The 19,143-nt window shown below is 39.9% G+C and overlaps 1 protein-coding gene across 4 annotated transcripts in view; it reads left to right on the top strand.

Annotated features, from left to right (window-relative positions):
• The first annotated feature begins 2,328 nt into the window (after nucleotides 1-2,328).
• Nucleotides 2,329-19,143, top strand: part of PPP3CB (protein phosphatase 3 catalytic subunit beta) — a 54,955-nt gene continuing 38,140 nt past the window's right edge. For 3 of the 4 annotated variants that reach the window (XM_037130533.2, XM_037130530.2, XM_037130532.2), the window contains exon 1: nucleotides 2,329-2,526. In XM_037130533.2, coding sequence (XP_036986428.1) covers nucleotides 2,442-2,526 — 85 coding nt within the window. In that variant the 5' untranslated portion in view covers nucleotides 2,329-2,441. The remainder of the gene's footprint in view (nucleotides 2,527-19,143) is intronic. The other variant, XM_037130529.2, reaches the window with a different exon arrangement.

The raw sequence follows: 19,143 nt of genomic DNA, 5'->3' as shown, positions 1-19,143 counted from the left end.
AGCTCAGAGAGTCCCAAAGAAGTTGGACCCAAGAAGCAACACACCAAGGCACATCATCATTACATTAGCCAAGATTAAAATGAAGGAGAGAATCCTAGAAGCAGCAAGAGCTAAGGGGACAGTCACCTACAAAGGAGTTCCCATCAGACTGTCAGCTGATTTCTCAAAAGAGACCTTACAGGCAAGAAGGAGCTGGAAAGAGGTATTCCAAGTCATGAAAACCAAAGACCTACAACCAAGATTGCTCTATCCAGCAAAGCTTTCATTTAGAATGGAAGGACAGATAAAGTGCTTCTCAGGTAAGACCAAATTCAAGGAGTTCATCATCACCAAGCCCTTATTATATGAAATGTTAAAGGGACTTATCTAAGAAAAAGAAGTTAAAGAAACATGAACAGTGAAAGGACAACAAACCCACAGTTATTAACAACCACACCTAAAACGAAAGCAAACTAAAAGGACAGCTAGAGCAGGAGTGAACCATAGAAATGAAGATCACGTGGAGGATTAGCAACAGGGGAGTGGGAGAAGAAGAAGGGGGGAGAAGGTACAGAAAATAAGTAGCATAGACAGTAGATAGAAAATAGATAGGGGGGAGGGTAAGAATAGTAGGGGAAATACAGAATCTAAAGAACTTGAGACACGTGTTCATGAACTAGAGGGGGGAATGGTGGGGGAGGGGTATGCAGGGTGGAGGGGAATGGAGGGGGGAATAGAACAAATGTAATGGCATAATCAATAAAAAATATGAAAAAAAACAATTAAAAATTGTGGGAAATAAATCCCTTTTGTATTCTCTTACTCTTTTTATAGTGGGTTGGCCTGGATAAGCAAGAAATATCAATTCCCAGTGGGCTGGTGCTCCCAAAGAACAAATCATGGCACGAACATACATATATATGTGATAGTGTATGTGTATGAATGAATATGTACATGTAAATATATACACACATATATACATGTGTGTCTGTGAGATATATGACTTTTGAGTGAGTGAAAGTGAGAAGCCAAAGAGTTGAAGGATATATATTCAAGGTAAGAGTCAATGTGCCCCCAAAGTAGAGGGACTTTCCTTTGTTACTGCTGCTGCTAGTATATTTCCTACCCTTGTCCTACCAAGAGGCACTAAATACATTACACACTTTCTCCCTCCCTTATTAGGGAGATTTCCTAGATTAGAACTCCTCTTAGAAATTCACTTGGGGTCTATGTACTCTTGGTGCCCTTCTACAAGTGTGTGAGGTGCTTCCTCTTCCTTGTTTCTTTCTCCCCAGTTCTGCTCCTCCCCTTCCCTTCCTCGGTGGAATTGTACTTCAATTCCGGAAAGATCCATTTTCACCCCTATCCTCCGTCCCATATTCTCCTCCTTCTAAAAGATAATTTGTGGGCTCTTCACAAAGAATACTTATTGGGTACTTTACTTCTCTATTATCCCAGGTCTCAGGATCATTGAGAGTGACAAAAGGGAAAGGTAGAAAGGTGTTCTTTGAGACCTTTGGACTAATGCTTTCCTAATTATCATCATCCATTTGGGACAGATCCTGAGCGCAACCTGTGCTTCAAGATATATACATCTTAGTACACACGCTGGTCTCTATCCAGAGTATCAAGAAAGATGCTGTGTTCTTTACAAGTGAATTCTGTAGACTTTTTGAATATCATTTGGTGTCATTCCAACCTTTGCCCTTACCAGTTTGATTTGTTATTGTTGAGGAGAGAAAGAAACATAGATGGAAGAGAGTAGCATCGATTGGTTGTTCCCAACGCGCACCCAGACAGAGGAGCCAACTGCAACCTTTTGGTTACAAGACGATGCTCCAACCTAGCCACACTGCCTGGGCCTATTTGATTCTTAACCCTTTGGGTCTAATCTGCTCTACCTGCATTCTTACTCTGTGCTTTCAGAGTCTTGACAATTCCAGGCTCTAAACACAAGGAGCAGATTCTCTCTCAAACTCCACTTTGCTCACTTCTCTATAGATCCTATAATGACTCCTCTATTTTTCTTGTCCTTTACCAACCAGATCTTGTACCAAATTGATATACACTAGTTTTTCTATTAGTAGGAGATTTTGAGGTTTGATCACGTCTCCCATCTCACTGGGAACTCCAAAAGAGCCGGTGTCGTGCTTCCTAGCACTCATTTATCGCAGCAACTAGCGACCGACCGATTTCACTTCTTACTCTGATTTTTGCCCGCCTAGAATTTTAACTTGGTCCCTTGGCTTCGTCCTGTTTCTCCAGCTTCAGTAATTTTCACCAAGTCCCTAGAGCCTGCCCCGCCCCCGCCCCCGCACGCGAGGTGCATGCCGGTCTTAGCCCCTCTGAAGGGAAAGAGGGTCCGCCATGTTCCCCGGCGGCACCACCGCTTGGCTCTGGTAGCCGCCACCCCCGCCCCCAACCCCGCCCGGCCCAAGGCGTAGCCGAGCCCCGGGCCCAGCATGGCCGCCCCGGAGCCGGCCCGGGCTGCACCGCCCCCACCCTCGCCCCCGCCGCCCCCTCCTGGGGCGGACCGCGTCGTCAAAGGTGAGAGGTGGACGAAGCCCTGGGGGCCTGGCCTGAGAAGCTGTGTGTGAGGGCGGGCGGGAGACCGTCCCCTCCGGAGCGGGCCCGGAAAGGCGGGCGAGTGACTGGCTGCTTCCCTTGGGGAGTGGCCCCTGGGCGGGCCCCTGCTGGGCTGGGCTGGGCTGAGTCGGTAGCGGTGGCTTCTCCGTCTCTCGCTCGCCTTCGGGCTGGGGCGGAGGTTTCGCTCTGGAGGTCTCCTAACCGAAGGGGTGAGGCTACTAGCTGCGGTGAACCCCCTTTCGTACTGAGCCTGTCAGAGCGGCCCGGAGGCCGCGATTAGCTTCCTGCTCTGCGACAGCTGCACGCTTGTCTCGCCGGGGCAGACCGAGGGGCTCGGAGACCTTCGGCTGCGCGGGGCCGGCCCATGAGCAGTCAGAAATCAGCACCTCGGTTTTGGCCCACGCCTGCTCCCCAGTGACAGCCATCCGCCCTGTTCGCTCCTGCTTAGCGCCAGCCCCAGGGGTTCGTGGGATTGGACAAGGGTGAAGGGACGACGCAGGATTTGGGGGCCCTGGCTTTAAGTGTATAATAGAGGCCGCATAAAAGACCTCTCCAAAACAAGCCTCGTGGGTAAGAAGCAGCATTTGCGTAGAAAACCGTCAACACTGGTCAAAGCCCAAAAGGGGTTGCCTCTTCCCTTCAAGCACAACCCACACACTCCCCCTAGAAGGAAAAGTTAAATAATTCTCATCTGGGCCAGAATTTATGGGTGTTTACTGACAAGTCAGCAGATAATTTAAAATATAAACATTGAGGGCTAATTGAGAGTTAAGATTTCCATGCTCTGTAGGAGAGCCCATGAACTTCAAGCACTGCTGTGGAGGTGAAACACAATTTGAAATGATTTCTCTTTACCATGTAGCTTGGTCAGTAGTTTGAAATCGTTATAAAGTTTTTTTATTGTATTATGTTTGTTTTTGAAAGGTAGATACTTTATTCGGTTTCTTAACTATACTGGCACAATGTTTAAACACTGTTAAGCCCAGTTTTTGAAATCTGACCAGATATGTTTCCATTAAAATATTTATATAAACAAGAAAACCTTTTTCCTTTGTGTTATTTTAATGTTTCAATTTGAGCCTCCTTTGATAACAACACTAATTTGTATCCAGGCTTCTGTAGATAATTTTTAAAAGTTAGTGGTCTATCCAGCTGGGCCAAGCATTGGAATGAACTGAATAAAGAGTTTATGGAATCGTTGTCCTGAGAAATCTTTTTAAAAAGAAAGGGGGGGGAAAGATTGGTAGTTCAGGTATTCATTCTATCATGAAATACCAGAATTTTATGGGGGTGGGAATAGGAGACCTGGGCTTCCTCTTTATTTCCTGACTATATGTCTGTGTCTGTGTTTATTTCCCTGGGCACTCTTCACCCTACTGTAGATGTCACAACCAGTCATATTCCTGAACAATGAGTTTATGCTATCCTTATGAATCTTCTTGTTTCTTGTCATATATATGGTAATGTTCTCCCTGTACTGCTTTAATACAGTAAAAATAAGATTTCAAACATAAGGTATATTCCTTGGAGTTAAGTTGCAAATCTCAGTCATATTTGATTGCTATGAAATAAAAGTCATTTGATTTAGGTAAATAGGAAAAGAGTTTGTTGGCATATGAAGTTATAGTTTAACAGAGCTCATAATATATGATCTCATGTACTCAGTAGTGTGTGCTTCATCAAGACAACTTTCATTTCTTTATGGAGTTTGTTAGCTAGTTGAAGTGCCTGATATGGATCACATGTTTATAGAGATGGTTTGAAAGACTAGTTTGCACATGAAGTATCATCTCTGGCTTCCTTAGAAATTATTGGGAAATTCACCTTGCATTCAGAAATCCACTTTTACATTTCATCTTCAGACTTTCTTGCCTTTCTCATTCAATAATTGTATACCATAATGTTATAGTTACTAACAGAGAAGATTTCTGACTAGTTCAACTAGTTCGCTAGTTCATCTCAAGTTTAACTTGTTAAAATCCAGATTTTTTAAAAAGTCCAGTATGTGCTAGTTTTGCAGCTGTACCATTTCATAGTAGTAATATTATGGAGACCTTCTTTGGTATCCATACAACTAGTCTTATGCCTTGAAACTTTTCCTTTTCTCAGTTTTATTCTCTTACATTTCTAGTCGGGAGCCCTGTATACTACTGTAATGTAGGTTTTAAGGGTTGGGGTGGGGGATATCTATCTTTTGTGTTTCATATCAGATGCCTGAAATTTACTTAATGTGAAGTTTGAGATACTGGAATACTGGATTTATATACGACTGTAATTAGCTCTTCACTGAAAGTAGTAGTAGTGATTCCATATCACTAATTATCAGTGATTAGATTTCCTGTTTAGTTAAAGGAAATTTACTTCTGAGCCCACTCCAGCTGATGGCTCTGGTCAAATTCCTTTATTTTAAAGTTGATGTAGCCCAACTGGTTTAGGTGAGATTAGTATTCTCTCTTAACTATGTTCTGTTAAGCATTTTTCTATTCTTTAGCTAAGATAAGAAGTTGGAAATAAAGAAGTTGAAACAAACTAGAAAAAATAGCTAACTGTATCTGCATAAGTGTCTTACTGGCACATCAACAAAATTGGTGTGTGAACCAGTTTATGTATATTGGTTCCCTCCCGCCCCAAATTTGCCTCACCTGAATTGTCCAGCTACTTTCTTTACTTCCAGATACTTTAAAAATGTACCCACATTTGCCCTGGCAGGTGTGGTTGGTTCAGTTGGTTAGAGCATCACCCCATACACCAAAAGGTGGTGGGTTTGATCCCTGGGTCAGGGTGTGTATGGGAGGCAACCAATTGGTGTTTTCTCCTTCACATCATTTTTTTTCTCTGTCTCTCCCTCTCTCTCGAAAATCAGTAAACATTTTTAAAAATGTAACCAGGTTTGTAAAACTAGGTTGTCTCTTGAGATTATTATATCTGTAAGTCTTGATACAAAAATTCATCTTTATCACATAAAGTGTTGCTGTATTGTGTATATGTACTTTTTAGCATACTCAATGTGACTCTCTTTTGTGTTCAATGTTTGTTTTTTATTTTCTAGGTTATATTAACCTTATTTTTAAATTATCAGATTTTCTGATTAAGCCAAAAATACTGAAGTATGTGTGTTTTTCATTTTTTAAGCTGATGTATTTCTTATGGCCAGCCTTTTGATTTATTTATAAGCTTTGAGGTAATTTGACTAAAGTGTTTTCGAGTACCTTAGCTTTATTAGGATTTCTTATTTTTCATTACAAATTTTTGGATGAATCACATAGGTCTTGGGGTCATATAGCTACTTCAGTGTTTCTTACTAGTTCTATATCGTATTTTAAACCAACTTGAATTTTGTTTACAAGCTATTTTGTCGACTTATGTAAAATATAACTCTTAAAAATGATTTTTAATTTTCTTTCCACCCCCATTAAATTCTTAAATATACTAAAGTTAGTGCATAGTATCATGGCCTAGAGAAAGCAAAGGAACAGAATTGTGTGTGTGTGTGTATGTATGAGAGAGAGATACACCGTAGTAACAAGACATCTTAGGAAAAAAATGCCAAGGAAGAAATACAGCTGCTCAGTAGTGAGGCAAAAGCTTCAGGTTCTGGAGCTGTTGAATGAATTGGCAAGAGTAGTAAGGAAATTTAGTGAAAAGGACCTTGATTCACTAAGTGAGGTATGTTTAGTGCTAATCATACGACTTTATTTCATTATAAAAATGATTATACACAGATGGAATAAGCTGATGCTAGTTGAGTATTCTTGTTTGGTATGTAATATTTATTTTAAAACCTCAAATAATCAAATAGAAGATACTTATTGAGTGCCTCCTGTATGCTGAGATTGTAGGGAAGCAGCACAAGTATAAAAAGATAAAATATAGTCTTGGTCCTTGGGGAAATAAGTACTTGTGAAAAGTTGTATATGTCATAAGGATGGGTGTGATTCACAATTGCAAGAAAAGAGGCAGAACCAGCATGTTCAAAGGAGATAGTGACTCTGGTCTGGAGTGGTCCAGCAAGAGTTTGTGCAGGAGGAAATAGGCCTTGAAGTATTGGTAGGTTTCAAATAGGCAGAAGATTGGGACCATTTATTTGTGCAACATTTGAGTACCTGCTTTGTACCAGGCATTATACTAGACATTGGGAATGTAGAATTGAATTAGCTATGTTAAGATAAATTCTCTTAAGAGTGCTGGCAATCTAGGGGAGGAGACATTATTGCAAGTAAATAATATAATGAACTAGGTACAAACTGCTGTTGGAGCTGTAAAGAAGGAATTAACTATCTCATCTGGAGTGAAAGCATCACTAAGGTTTATGTTTTGAGGTGTGCCTTGAGGGATGAGTGGAACTTCTCTAGATAGAAGGTAGGGCTGGGTAGCGAATATTTTCTGGTAGAACAAACAGCAGCAGAAAGGTATGATGTTTTTATAAAGCATGAAATGTGTGACACACTAAAGTGCTTGGCAAGTAATAGCAGGAGATGAAGTCGGAAAGGATCTTTGTACACCAAGTTAAGAAGCTGGAACTTAAGCTAATGAACAGTATAACCTCTGGATGATTGAGAACACAGTTTCTAGAGTCAGATTGACTGGGTTTGAATCCTAGGTCTACCTTAATGACCTTTTCACTGTGGACAAGATACTTAAATATCACTAAGCGTCAATTTTCATATCTGTAAAATAGAGTTAATAAAATATCATTATGGGGCTTTTGAAGGATTAATGAAAGCAGTTCATGTGAACTGTGTACCACAGTACCTAGCCCGGCACATAAGTACTCAACCAATGGTAGCCATCATCATCATTATTATTGAAGGTTTTAAAGTAGAGGGATGATCCAGTGTCTTGGTTCTTTGAAAGCTAACCTGGTATTGTATAGAATAAAAATTTAGAGGAGGAGGGGCTTAAGTCTGCATGTCAGAAAATTAATGGTGCAGTCCAAATACAGAATGACTGAGGCTGAATTAAGGGGAAGAGAGAAATCACATATGACACAAATTATGAGTAATATTATAAGGTAGACATATACTGAATCAGTGTTTGGGTGTGGGAATGAAATAGGTGGGAGAGCAAAACTTTTTAAGGAAACAATCAGACTAATTTTGCTTTAAGGGCTAATTAAATTGAACAATTGCAGTTAGAGGCAGAGATTAGAATGACATGTAACAGACAGGGAATGGTCAAATTGAGAAGGATCTCGAAAATAAGTTTCAGGCTTTTTTCCCCTTTGTTCTTTGGTCCTTAAGAAACCATCCAACGTTTTTGAATAGGTTAATCTAGCTGTTCTTTGAACAATCAAGGGGAAGGAAAAGTAGAGCATAGATTTTTCTTGTTCACAAAGTGGTAAGAGCTTGAACTAGCTAGCATTGATTACAGGAATGGAGATGTAAAAAAAATGAGAATTTGAGGAATCAATAGGACTTAGAGTCCAAGAAAAGAACAATGACACCAAAATTTTAAGCCCAAGTGATGGAGAATAGTAATACCACAACAAAAATTAGCCTGGAAAAGGAACCAACTTTGAAGGAAAGGTATTGTATTCACAGAACCACCACAAATTAAAAGGAATCTAAGGGATACTTTGAAATTTTGAAGACAGTGCTGTAGGATTATTGACTCTTAGAGCATGTAGCCAATGCATGCTTCTATCTCTGGTCATTGAAATGGCTATACGGTTTTTCATAATTAGGAGACTTTTGATGAATATTTTAGTCACTAGAACATTGTCACTGTGCTGGTCTAAGACATAGTATTGGAGTAGCATTTAAAGACCCCAAGTTCAACCATGGTTCTACCATGGTTATTAAGGTACAGCTAGGGTTCAAACTCAGTCAGTTGAAACAACTACAGAGAGTATTTAAGTTCTTTGAACCTGTTACCTTATTTGCGAAATGGAGGTAAAACCTGCTTTACCGACTCATAGGATGTTGCCGAGAATCATACAGGTTTACGTATGTGAAAATCTTTGTTAACTGTAAATAAAGCACTATAAATATAGTTATTGCTGCTAAGTCCAGGTCAAGATATATGAGTATTTTAGAAATTGTAACATCTTAAATTCAATAAACATTTTTTGGTACCTATATTCTAATAACTAGGTATATAGAAATGAAAGACAGCTCCCTCCCTTAAAGGAACTTATAAGCTTGTTGGGGAGACAGATGTTTACAATATAGTTAGTAAGTGCCATGATATAGATGTGTATATAGATGTGTATATAGATGTGTATAGATGTCATGCTATAGTTCCACAGAAGAGAAGGTAACCTTAACCTAGTCTGGAAACATCAGGAAAATTTTTCTTTTTTTTTTTGTATTTAATCTTTATTGTATTTTTCCCATTACCATTAAGGGTACCTCCCTCCCCCCAGCAGTCACCACATTGTTGTCCATGTCCATGAGTCCTTTTTCTTTGCTCAATCCCTCCAACCCCTAACCTTTCCTACCCCCATTAGCCATCATCTGCTCTCCATCTATGAGTCTGTCCCTACTTTGCTTGTTAGTTCAGTTTGTTCATTAGATTTGTTCACATACAAGTGAATGAATATGGTATTTGTCTTTCTCTGACTGGCTTGTTTCACTTAACAGTGTTCTCTAGGCTCATTCATACTGTTGGAAAAGGAAAAATTTTCTTCTTTTTTTACAGCCAAGTAGAATTCCAATGTGTAAATGGTCTATAATTGCTTTATCCACTCATGTACTGGTGGACACTTGAGCTGCTTCCATATCTTGGAGATTGGAAATAGCACTACAGTGAACATAGGGGTGCTTATATTATTTAGAATTAGTGTTTTGGGTTCCTTTGGTATTTTCCCAAAAGTGGGATTGCTGTGTCAAAAGGCAGACCGTTTTTTAAATTTTTTGAGGTATCTCCATACTGCTTTTCACAGGTAGATGCACCAATCTGATTTCTAACCAACAGTGCTAAATGATTCCCTTTTCTCCACATCCTTGCCAGCACTTGCTGTTTGTTGATTTATTTCTTTTATTCTTTAAAGATTTTATTTACTTATATTTTTATTTTTAATATATTTTCTTGATTATGTTATTACAGTTGTCCCATTTTTTCTCCCCTTTATTCCCCCCTTCCCTGTACCTGCCCCCCAACCTTATTCATGACCCTGGCTCATGTATATGTAAGTTCTTTGGCTTCTTTATTTCCCATCCTATTCTTAACTTCCTGCTGTCTGTTTTTACCTGCCAATTGTGCTTCTTATTCTGTGCACCTTTTCCCCATTCTCCCCCCCTTTCTCCCCACTGATAATCCTCCATGTGATCTCTATTTCTGTGAATCTGTTGCTGTTCTAGTTTGCTTAGTTCATTTTCGTTTTTGTAGGTTCAACTGTTGATAGTTTTCAGATTGTTGTCATTTTACTGTTCATATTTTTTATCTTTTTTTTTCTTAGATAAGTCCCTTTAGCATTTGATAGAATAAAGGGTTGGCAATGATGAACATCTTTAATTTGACCTTACGTGGGAAGCACTTTATCTGCCTTTCCATTCTGAGTGAAAGCTTTGCTGGGTAGAGTATTCTTGGCTGTAGGTCCCTGCTTTTCATGACTTGGAATACTTCTTTGCAGCTCCTTCTTGCCTGCAAGGTCTCTTTTGAGAAATCAGCTGTCTTTGTAGGTAACTGTCTCCTTTTCTCTTGCTGCTTTTAAGGGTCTCTCCTTTTCTTTAATCTTGAGTAATGTAATTATGATGTACCTTGGTGTATGCTTCCATCAGTCCAACTTCTTTGGGACTCTCTGAGCTTCCTGAACTTCCTGGAAGTCTGTTTCCTTTGCCAAATTAGGGAAGCTCTCTATTATTTTTTTCAAATAAGTGTTCAATTTCTTGGTCTTCCTCTTCTCCTTCTGGCACCCCGTGATTCTGATGTTAGAACATTTAAAATTCTCCTGGAGGTTGCTAAGCCTCTCCTTATTTTTTTTGAATTCTTGTTTCCTCAGTCTGTTGTGGTTGAATATTTATTTCTTCCTTCTCGTCTAAACTGTTGATTTGAGTCCTGATTTCCTTCCCATCACTGTTGGTTCCCTGTACATTTTCTTTTATTTCACTTTTCATAGCCTTCACTTTTTCCTCTGATTTGTGACCATACTCAACCATTTTTTTGTGAACATCCTGATTGCCACTGTTTTGAACTGTACATCTGATAGGTTGACTATCTTGTCATCACTTAGTTGTATTTTTTCTGGAGCTTTGATCTGTTCTTTCATTTGGGTTATGTTTTTTTGTCTTGGTGCATCTGTTTGGTAGTAAGGGGCGGAGCCTTAGGTATTCCCCAGGGCAGGGCAACCCCTGTTGCTATGCTGTGGCAGTATGTGTGTGGGAGGGGTCCCAGAGGGAACAATGCTGCTTGCTCAGTTCTCTGCAGTTTTCAATCACTTCCATGGTACCTAGAAGCAAACTGGGCCCTTCTGGTGCTGATTCCCTGGGTGGGTGGTTCTGTATATGTTCTGGGACCCTGTGGATCTCTCCAGAAGAACTCTCCTGTGAGGGTGGAAGTTTCTTCTGCTGCCTCAACACCCACAGGTATTTTCAGTCAGAGGCTTTGAGGCTTTATTTCCCTGCAGTGGAAACCCTGGGTTGCACCATCTGTCTTGATCCCCAGTTGTTCCTTTAGTTTATTGCATACAAATGTGGGACTGCCTGCTCTGCCATCTGCCACCTGGCCCACCCCTGTTCTCCAGCTACCACTTTGCCATGAGACCTCTGAGCCCGAGCTGCTGCCCCTCTCTGCCTCTCCTACAAGTCTGGATGAGTGTTTTTTCTTTAATTCCTTGGTTGTCAGACTTCCATACAGTTCGATTTTCTGGCAGTTCTGTTTGTTTTTTGCTTTAAAAATTGTTGTTGTCCTTTTTTTGGTTGATGGCTGGAAGTCTAAAGATTTTATTTATTTATTTTTTAGAGAGAGGGAAAGAGAGGGAGAGAAACACCAGTGTGTGGTTGCCTCTTGTGTACCCCCTACTGGGTACATGGCCTGCAACCCAGGCATATACCCTGACTGGGAGTTGAACCAGCAACCCTTTAGTTCATAGGCTGGCACTCAATCCACTGAGCCACATCAGCCAGGGCTTTCGTTAATTTATTAATGATAGCCATTCTGACATTTGTGAGATCTGATCTCATTGTGGTTTTTTCATTTGTCTGATGATTAGTGATATTGAGCATCTTTTCATATGTCTATTGACCGTCTGTCCTCTTTGAAGAGGTGTCTGTTCAGATTCTTTGCCCATTTTTTAATTGTGTTATGTTTTTGGTTTTGAGTTTTGTAAGTTCTTTGTAAGTTTTGGATAGTAACCACTTATTAGATCAGCAAATGTGTATCAGCAAATGTGTTCTCCCATTTGGTGGGTAGTCTTTTTATTTTTATTTTTTGGTAATTTTCTTTGCTGTAAAAAGCCTTTTAGTTTGATATAGCCCCATTTGTTTATTTTTAGTTTTGTTTCCCTTGCCTGGAGAGATATAGTCAATAAAAAATTTCTACGAACAATGTCCAGGATTTTGCTGCCTATGTTTTCTTCTAGGATTTTTATGGTTTCAGTTCTAATATTTAAGTCTTTGAGTCAGTTTGAATTTATTGTGTGTGGTGAAATAAGGTGGTCCAGTTTCATCTTTCTGCACATAACTGTCCAATTTTTCCAGCATCATTTATTGAATAAACTTATGTTTAGCCCACTGTATGTGCTACCTTCTTCTATCAAATATGAATTGAGTATAAGGGTGTGGGTTTATTTCTGGGGTCTCTATTCTGTTCCATTGATCTGTGTGTCTTTTTATGCCAGTACCAGGTTGTTTTGAGTTCTATGGCTTTAGGATATAGTTTGATACTAGGTAGCGTGATTCCTCCAACTTTGTTCTACTTTCTCAGGATTGCTTTTGCTATGCAGGGCCTTTTGTGGTTCCATACAAATTTTTGAAATGTTTGTTCTAGTTCTGTGACATACATTATTGGAATCTTTATAGGAATTGTGTTGAATCTATATAGATTGCTTTGAGTAGCATGGACATTTTCATGATGTTCATTCTTCCTATGCATGAACAAGGTATATGCTTCCACTTATTTTTTTTTTAATATATTTTATTTATTGATTATGCTATTACAGTTGTCCCAATTTTTCCTCCTATGTCCCCCTCTACCTGGTACCCTCCATTCTTTTTAGCAGTCCACCCACTTAGTTCATGTCCATGGGTCATGCATGTAAATTCTTTGGCTTCTCCATGTCCTGTACTGTTCTTAACATCCATCTGTCTATTTTGTATCTACCAATTTATATTTATTAATCCTTGTACCTTTGATTTCATTCTTCCTTGTTTCAGCTGATAATCCTCCAAATGATCTTCGTATCTATGGTTCTGTTTCAGTTCTGTTTGTTTGCTTATTTTGTTTTTTAGTTTAGTTGTTGATAGTTGTGAATTTATTGCCATTTTAATGTTCATAGTTTTTATCTTTTTCTTAAGTAAGTCCCTTTATCATTCCATGTAATAATAGGTTGGTGATGGTGAACTCCTTTAGCTTTATCTTGTCTGGGAAGCACTTTATCTGCCCTTCAATTCTAAATGGTCGCTTTGCTAGATAGAAAAATTTAGGTTGTAGGTCCTTGCTTTTCATCACTTTTTCATACTTCTTGCCAGTACCTTCTGGCCTACAAAGTTTCTTTTGGGAAATCAGCTGACAGTCTTACAGGAACTACCTTGCAGGTAACTAACTGCTTTTCTCTTACTGCTTTGAAGATTCTCTCTTTATCTTTAACCATTAGCACTTTAATTATGATGTGTCTTGTGTGGTCCTCTTTGGGTTCATCTTGTTTAGGATTCTGTGTTTCCTGGGCTTGTGTATCTGTTTCTTTCACCAAATTAGGGAAGTTTCTTTTATTGTTTTTTCAAATAGGTTTTCAATGTCTTGCTCTTTCCCTCCCCCCCAACATCCCTATGATTCTAATGTTGGTACTTTTGAAAATGTCCAATGGGCTGCTTACATTATCCTCGTTTGTTTGGATTCATTTTTTTCTTGCTGTTCTGATAGAATGTTTTTACCCTCTTTATATTCCAAATCATCGATTTGGATCTCAACTTCATTCCCCCCGCTGTTGGTTCTTGGTTAAAAAAATTTTTTTTAATTCACTTATATAACCTTCATTTTTGCCTGGGTTTTTTTTTTTTTTTTTTAAGAGAGAGGGGAAGGGAAGGAGAGAGAGTGGGAGAGAAACATCAGTGTGTGACTGCCTCTCACGTGCCCCCCACTGGGGACCTGGCCCACAACCCAGGCACGTGCCCTGACTGGGAATTGAACTGGCGACCCCCTGCCTCACAAGCTCATGCTCAGTCCACTGAGCTACACCAGCCACGGCTGCCTGGGTATTTTTTATGCTGTTAAAGTACCCAGTAATTCCTTGAGCATCCTAATAACCAGTGTTTTGAACTCTGCTTCTGATAGATTGTGTGTCTTCATTTCATTTAGTTCTTTTTCTGGAGTTTTGTTCTGTTCTTTTATTTGGGCCATATTTCTTTGTCTCCTCATTTTGGTAGCCTGTTTCCTTTTGTGTATTAGGTAGAGCCGCTTTGACTCCCTGTCTTGGTAGCATGGCCTATTATAGAAAAGTGCATTTATAAGTCATATGGGGTAGAGCCTTAGGTAATCACCAGGGTAGGGAAACCCAAGTTGCCAAGTCACTGCTCTGTGGGTCTGTGTGGGATAGGGCTTAGAGAGGGAACAATGCCTCTGCCTGGCCTCTGGGATTTTCCCCAGAAGGAAGCTGTGTCCTGGCACTCGCTCTGATGCCAGTCACTTCAGTTTATCCCTGTATGCCACTAGTGCGCTTCAGCAGTTGCCCTGATGCTGAAGCCTAGAATGAGTGAGTCTTTGTAAATCCTGTCTTTTGGGGGCCCTTTCCAAGGAAACTCCTGAGAATCCTGCAATTTCTTCCACTGCCCAACCCCAGCTGGTTTTTATAGTGGGGAATGTTTTTTTATGGTCATTTATCTTCCTGATTCTGGAACTGTGGGCTAGGTGGTCTGGTGTGGGGTGGGATCCCTCACTCCTCAGGTATCCCTCCCAATTTTTATCTGCCACACGTGGGTGTGGGACCCCTGGTCCATGTCTCTGTGCCTCTGCACATTTCTTTCCCTCGTACTCATCTGGATGAATGTGGCTTCTTTAATTCCTTGGTTGTTAGACTTCCATACAACCTGATTTTCTCATCATTCTCATGATTCTGGGTGATATTTGTTTTGTTACCTAGTTGTAATTTTTGCTGTGGTTGTGCGAGGAGGCGAGCTGTGTTTATTTATACCTCTGTCTTGACCGGAAGCTCTGCTTCCAGTTATTTGTATCTTCATTTTCTTTCTTCAGTGTCTTATAATTTTCTCACTATAGGTCTTTTGCAATAAACCTAACCTAATCTTTGGTTAGGTTTATTCCTAGGTATTTTATAGAAATTGTGAATAGGATTGTTTCTTTAATTTCCCATTCTGTTAGTTTATTATTGGCATAAAAAATGCAACTGATTTCTGGATATTAACTTTTTATCCTGCTACTTTGCTGAATTCACTTTTCAGTTCTAGTAGGTTCTTGGTAGAATCTTTGGGGTTGTTGTCTGTGTACAGTATCATGTCATCTGCAAATAAAGACAGTTTTACTTCTTCCTTTACAATTTGGATACCTTGTATTTCTTCTGGTTGCTGTGGCTAGGATATCCAACTATGTTGAATAAGAGGATGAAAGTGGACATCATTGTCTTGTTCCCAATCTTAAGAGGAGTGCTTGTTGTTTTTGTCTGTTGAGATGGAGCCTGGCAGTGGGTATGTCATATATGGCTTTGATTATGTTTAAGTATGTTCCCTCCACTTTGCTGAGAGTTTTGATCATAAATGGGTGCTAGATTTTATGAGAAGCTTTTTCTGCATCTGTTGATATGACCACATGGTTTTTAATCTTTCATTTTGTTTATATGGTGAATCACATTTATTGATTTGTGAATGTTGTACTAACCTTGCGTTCCCAGAATAAATCCCACTTAATAATGGTGTATGATCTTTCTGATGTATTGCTGTATTTGGTTTGCTGATATTTTTGTTGAGGATTTTAGCATCTGTGTTTATCCGGGATATTGGCCTATAATTTTCTTTATCCGTAGTGTCTTTATCTGGTTTTGGAATTAAGATAATGCTGGCCTCACTTCCCTCTTCTTGAATTTTATGAAATAGTTTGAGAAGGAGAGGTGTTGGTTCTTCTTGAATGTTACGTAAAATTCACCTGTGAAGCCGTGCGGTCCATGGCTTTTGCTTTTGGGAGTTTTTTGATTACTGATTAAATTTCATTAGGTATAATCTGTCTGCTCAGCTTCGATGATTCTTCCTGATTTATTTTTGGAAGATTATGTTTCTAGAAATTTGTCCATTTCGTTCAGGTTGTCCAGTTTGTTGGTATATAATTGTTCATAATACTTTCTTGAAGTCCTTAATATTTCTTTGGTGTTGTTATTTCTCCTTTTTCATTTCTGATTTTGTTTATTTGGGTCCTCTCTCTTTTTTTCCATGATGAGTCTGGTTAAAGGTTTGTCAGTCTTGTTTATCTTTTCGAAGAACCAGCTCTTGGATTCATTGATCTTTTGTACAATCTTTCTTATACTCTACTATGTTCATTTGTGCTCTGGACTTGATTATTTCCTTCTTGACTTGATCAACTTTATTAAGTGTAAAGCTAGATTGTTTATTTGAGCTTTTTCTTGTTTTTTTTTTTGAGATAGGCCTGTAATGCTATGAATTTATTTCCCTGTTAGGATTGCTTTCCCTGTGTCCTAGATTTTGGATTATTGTGTTCTAATTTTCATTTGTTTTGAGGTACCTTTTGATTTCTTTCTTGATCTTATTGTTGACCCATTCATTGTTTAACAACATATTTTTAGCTTCCATGTCTTTGGGAGTTTTTCAGTGTTCTTGTGATTCAGTTCTATTTTTCATAGCATTATGTTCAGAGAAGAAGCTTGATATGATTTCACACTCCTCAAATTTATTGAGACTTGTTTTGTGACCTAACAAGCAGTCTATCCTAGGAAATGTTCCATGTGCACTTGAAAAGTATGTATATTCTGTTGTTTTGGGGTGAAATGCTATCAAAATGCATTTGACCTAGTGTGTTGTTTTAAGGCCACTGTCCTCTTGTTGATTTTTTGTCTGGGAGATCTATTCATTCAAGTCAGTGGAGCGTTAAAATTCCCAACAGTTACTGTATTTCAGTTGAATTCTCCCTGAATGTCCTTCAAGATTTGCTTCACAACTTCCAGCCAAGATGAAGGCATAGGTAGACACACTGTGCCTCCTCAAATAACTGAAATAAGGACAACAACAATTTAGAAACAAAATAACAACCAAAACTGAGAGAAAATGAACTGTATGGAAGTCTGACAAACAAGGAGTTAAAATAGACACATTGATCCAGACCGGTAGGTGGGGCCGGTTGAAGATGGGTTGTGTCAGAGGAAGCGGTGACACTGGGCATGAAAGGCACCCCAGGCAGGCAAAACAACACTGGGCAGACCCTGGGCTCCTAGGCGGTGGCTGGCAGACCCCGGGCATGGGGTGGCAACGGGCAGACCCGGTGAGGTGGCACTTGAGAAGCGAGGCACCTTGTGCGAGGTGGCTGGCTGACCAGGTAGTGATCTCACATTCGCGCACAGATAACTGGGGAGTGAGACAGATCACGCAACCCAGGGTCCTAGCACCTGGAAATATAGCCTCAAAACACTGATTGAAAATACCTGTGGGGGTTGAGGCACAGGGAGGGACTCCCAGCCTCACAGGAGAGTTTGTTGGAGAGACCCACAGGATCCTAGAACTCACACAAGCCGACCCACACAGGATTCAGCACCAGAAAGGCCCAGTTTGCTTGGGGGAAGTGGCGGAAGGGACTGAGGTGCAACACAGAGCAGAGCAAAGCTCCATCCTTCCCTCTCGGACACTGCCCCCACATACAGCATCACAACCCAGCAACTTGGGTTGCCCCGCCCTGGTGAACACCTAATGCTCTGCCCCTGATACATAACAGGCGAGAACAGACCAAAACATTATGGCTCAAGCAGAAGAACAGCTCAAAGCCCCAGAGCCAATATTTCTAAGAGACCAAGAGATATCCAACCTATCAGATGCATAGTTCAAAACACTGGTGATCAGGATGCTCACAGAACTGGTTGATGTTAGTCACAAATTAGAGGAACAAAGGAAGGCTACACTAAGGGAAATGAAGCAAAATGCACAGGGAACCAATAGTGATGGGAAGGAAACTGGGACTCAGATCAATGGAGTGGACCAGAAGGAAGAAAGAAACATTCAACCAGAACAGAATGAAGAAACAAGAATTCAAAAAAATGAGGAGAGGCTTAGGAACTTCCAGGACATCTTTAAACATTCCAACATCCGAATTATAGGGGTACCAGAAGGGAAAGAGGAACAGCCACAAGTGGAACACTTATCTGAACAAATAATAAAGGAGAACTTCCCCAGTCTGGCAAAGGAAACAGACTTCCAAGAAATCCAGGAAGCTCAGAGAGTCCCAAAGAAGTTGGACCCAAGAAGGAACACACCAAGGCACATCATCATTACATTAGCCAAGATTAAAATGAGAGAATCCTAGAAGCATAAGAGATAAGGAGACAGTCACCTACAAAGCAGTTCCCATCAGACTGTCAGCTGATTTCTCAAAAGAGACCTTACAGGCAAGAATGGGCTGGAAGGAAGTATTCCAAGTCATGAAAGACAAGGACCTACATCCAAGATTGCTCTATCAAGCAAAAGTTTCATTTAGAATGGAAGGACAGATAAAGTGCTTCTCAGATAAGGTCAAGTTGAAGGAGTTGATCATCACCAAGCCCTTATTATTTGAAATGTTAAAGGGACTTATCTAAGGAAAAGAAGATTAAAAAAATGTATAGTAAAATGACAAACTCACAATTACTAACAACCATACCTAAAATAAAAACAGCCTAAGAAAATAACTAGAACAGGAACAGAACCACAGAAATGGAGATCACACAGAGGGGTAGCAACAGGGGAGTGGGAGGAGGAGAGCGGGGGAAAGGTACAAAGGTGCAGAGAATAAGTAGCATAGATAGTAGACAGAAAATAGGGGGAGGGCAAGAATAGTATGGGAAATGTAAAAGCTAAAGAACTTAAAACACATGGACATGAACTAAAGCAGGGTAATGTGGGTGGGAGAGGGTGTGCAGGGTGGAGGGGAATGAAGGGCGGGAAATGGGGCAACTGTAATAGCATAATCAATAAAATATATCTAAAAAAAGATTAGCTTCACAAATTTAGGTGCATCTCTATTCAGTGCATAAATATGTATTAGAGTTATATGCTCTTGTTGGATTGTTCCCTGTATCATTATATATTGTTGTCCTTTTTCTCTTACTATACCATTGGTTTTGAAGTCTATTTTGTCAGATATAAGTACTGCTACCCCAGCTTTTTCTCTTTTCTATTTGCACGAAATATCTTTTTCCATCCCTTTTATTTATTTATTTATTTAAAGATTGTATTTTTATTTATTTTTAGAGAGAGGAGAAGAGAGGGAGAAAGCAGGGGA

The sequence above is a fragment of the Artibeus jamaicensis genome, unplaced genomic scaffold, assembly GCF_021234435.1.
Source record: "Artibeus jamaicensis isolate MK-2021 breed Jamaican fruit bat unplaced genomic scaffold, CSHL_Jam_final contig_332, whole genome shotgun sequence".
Classification (NCBI taxonomy): domain Eukaryota; kingdom Metazoa; phylum Chordata; class Mammalia; order Chiroptera; family Phyllostomidae; genus Artibeus; species Artibeus jamaicensis.
Note: the sequence above shows the minus strand (reverse complement) of the source record. Positions and strands in the feature narration are given on the sequence as shown.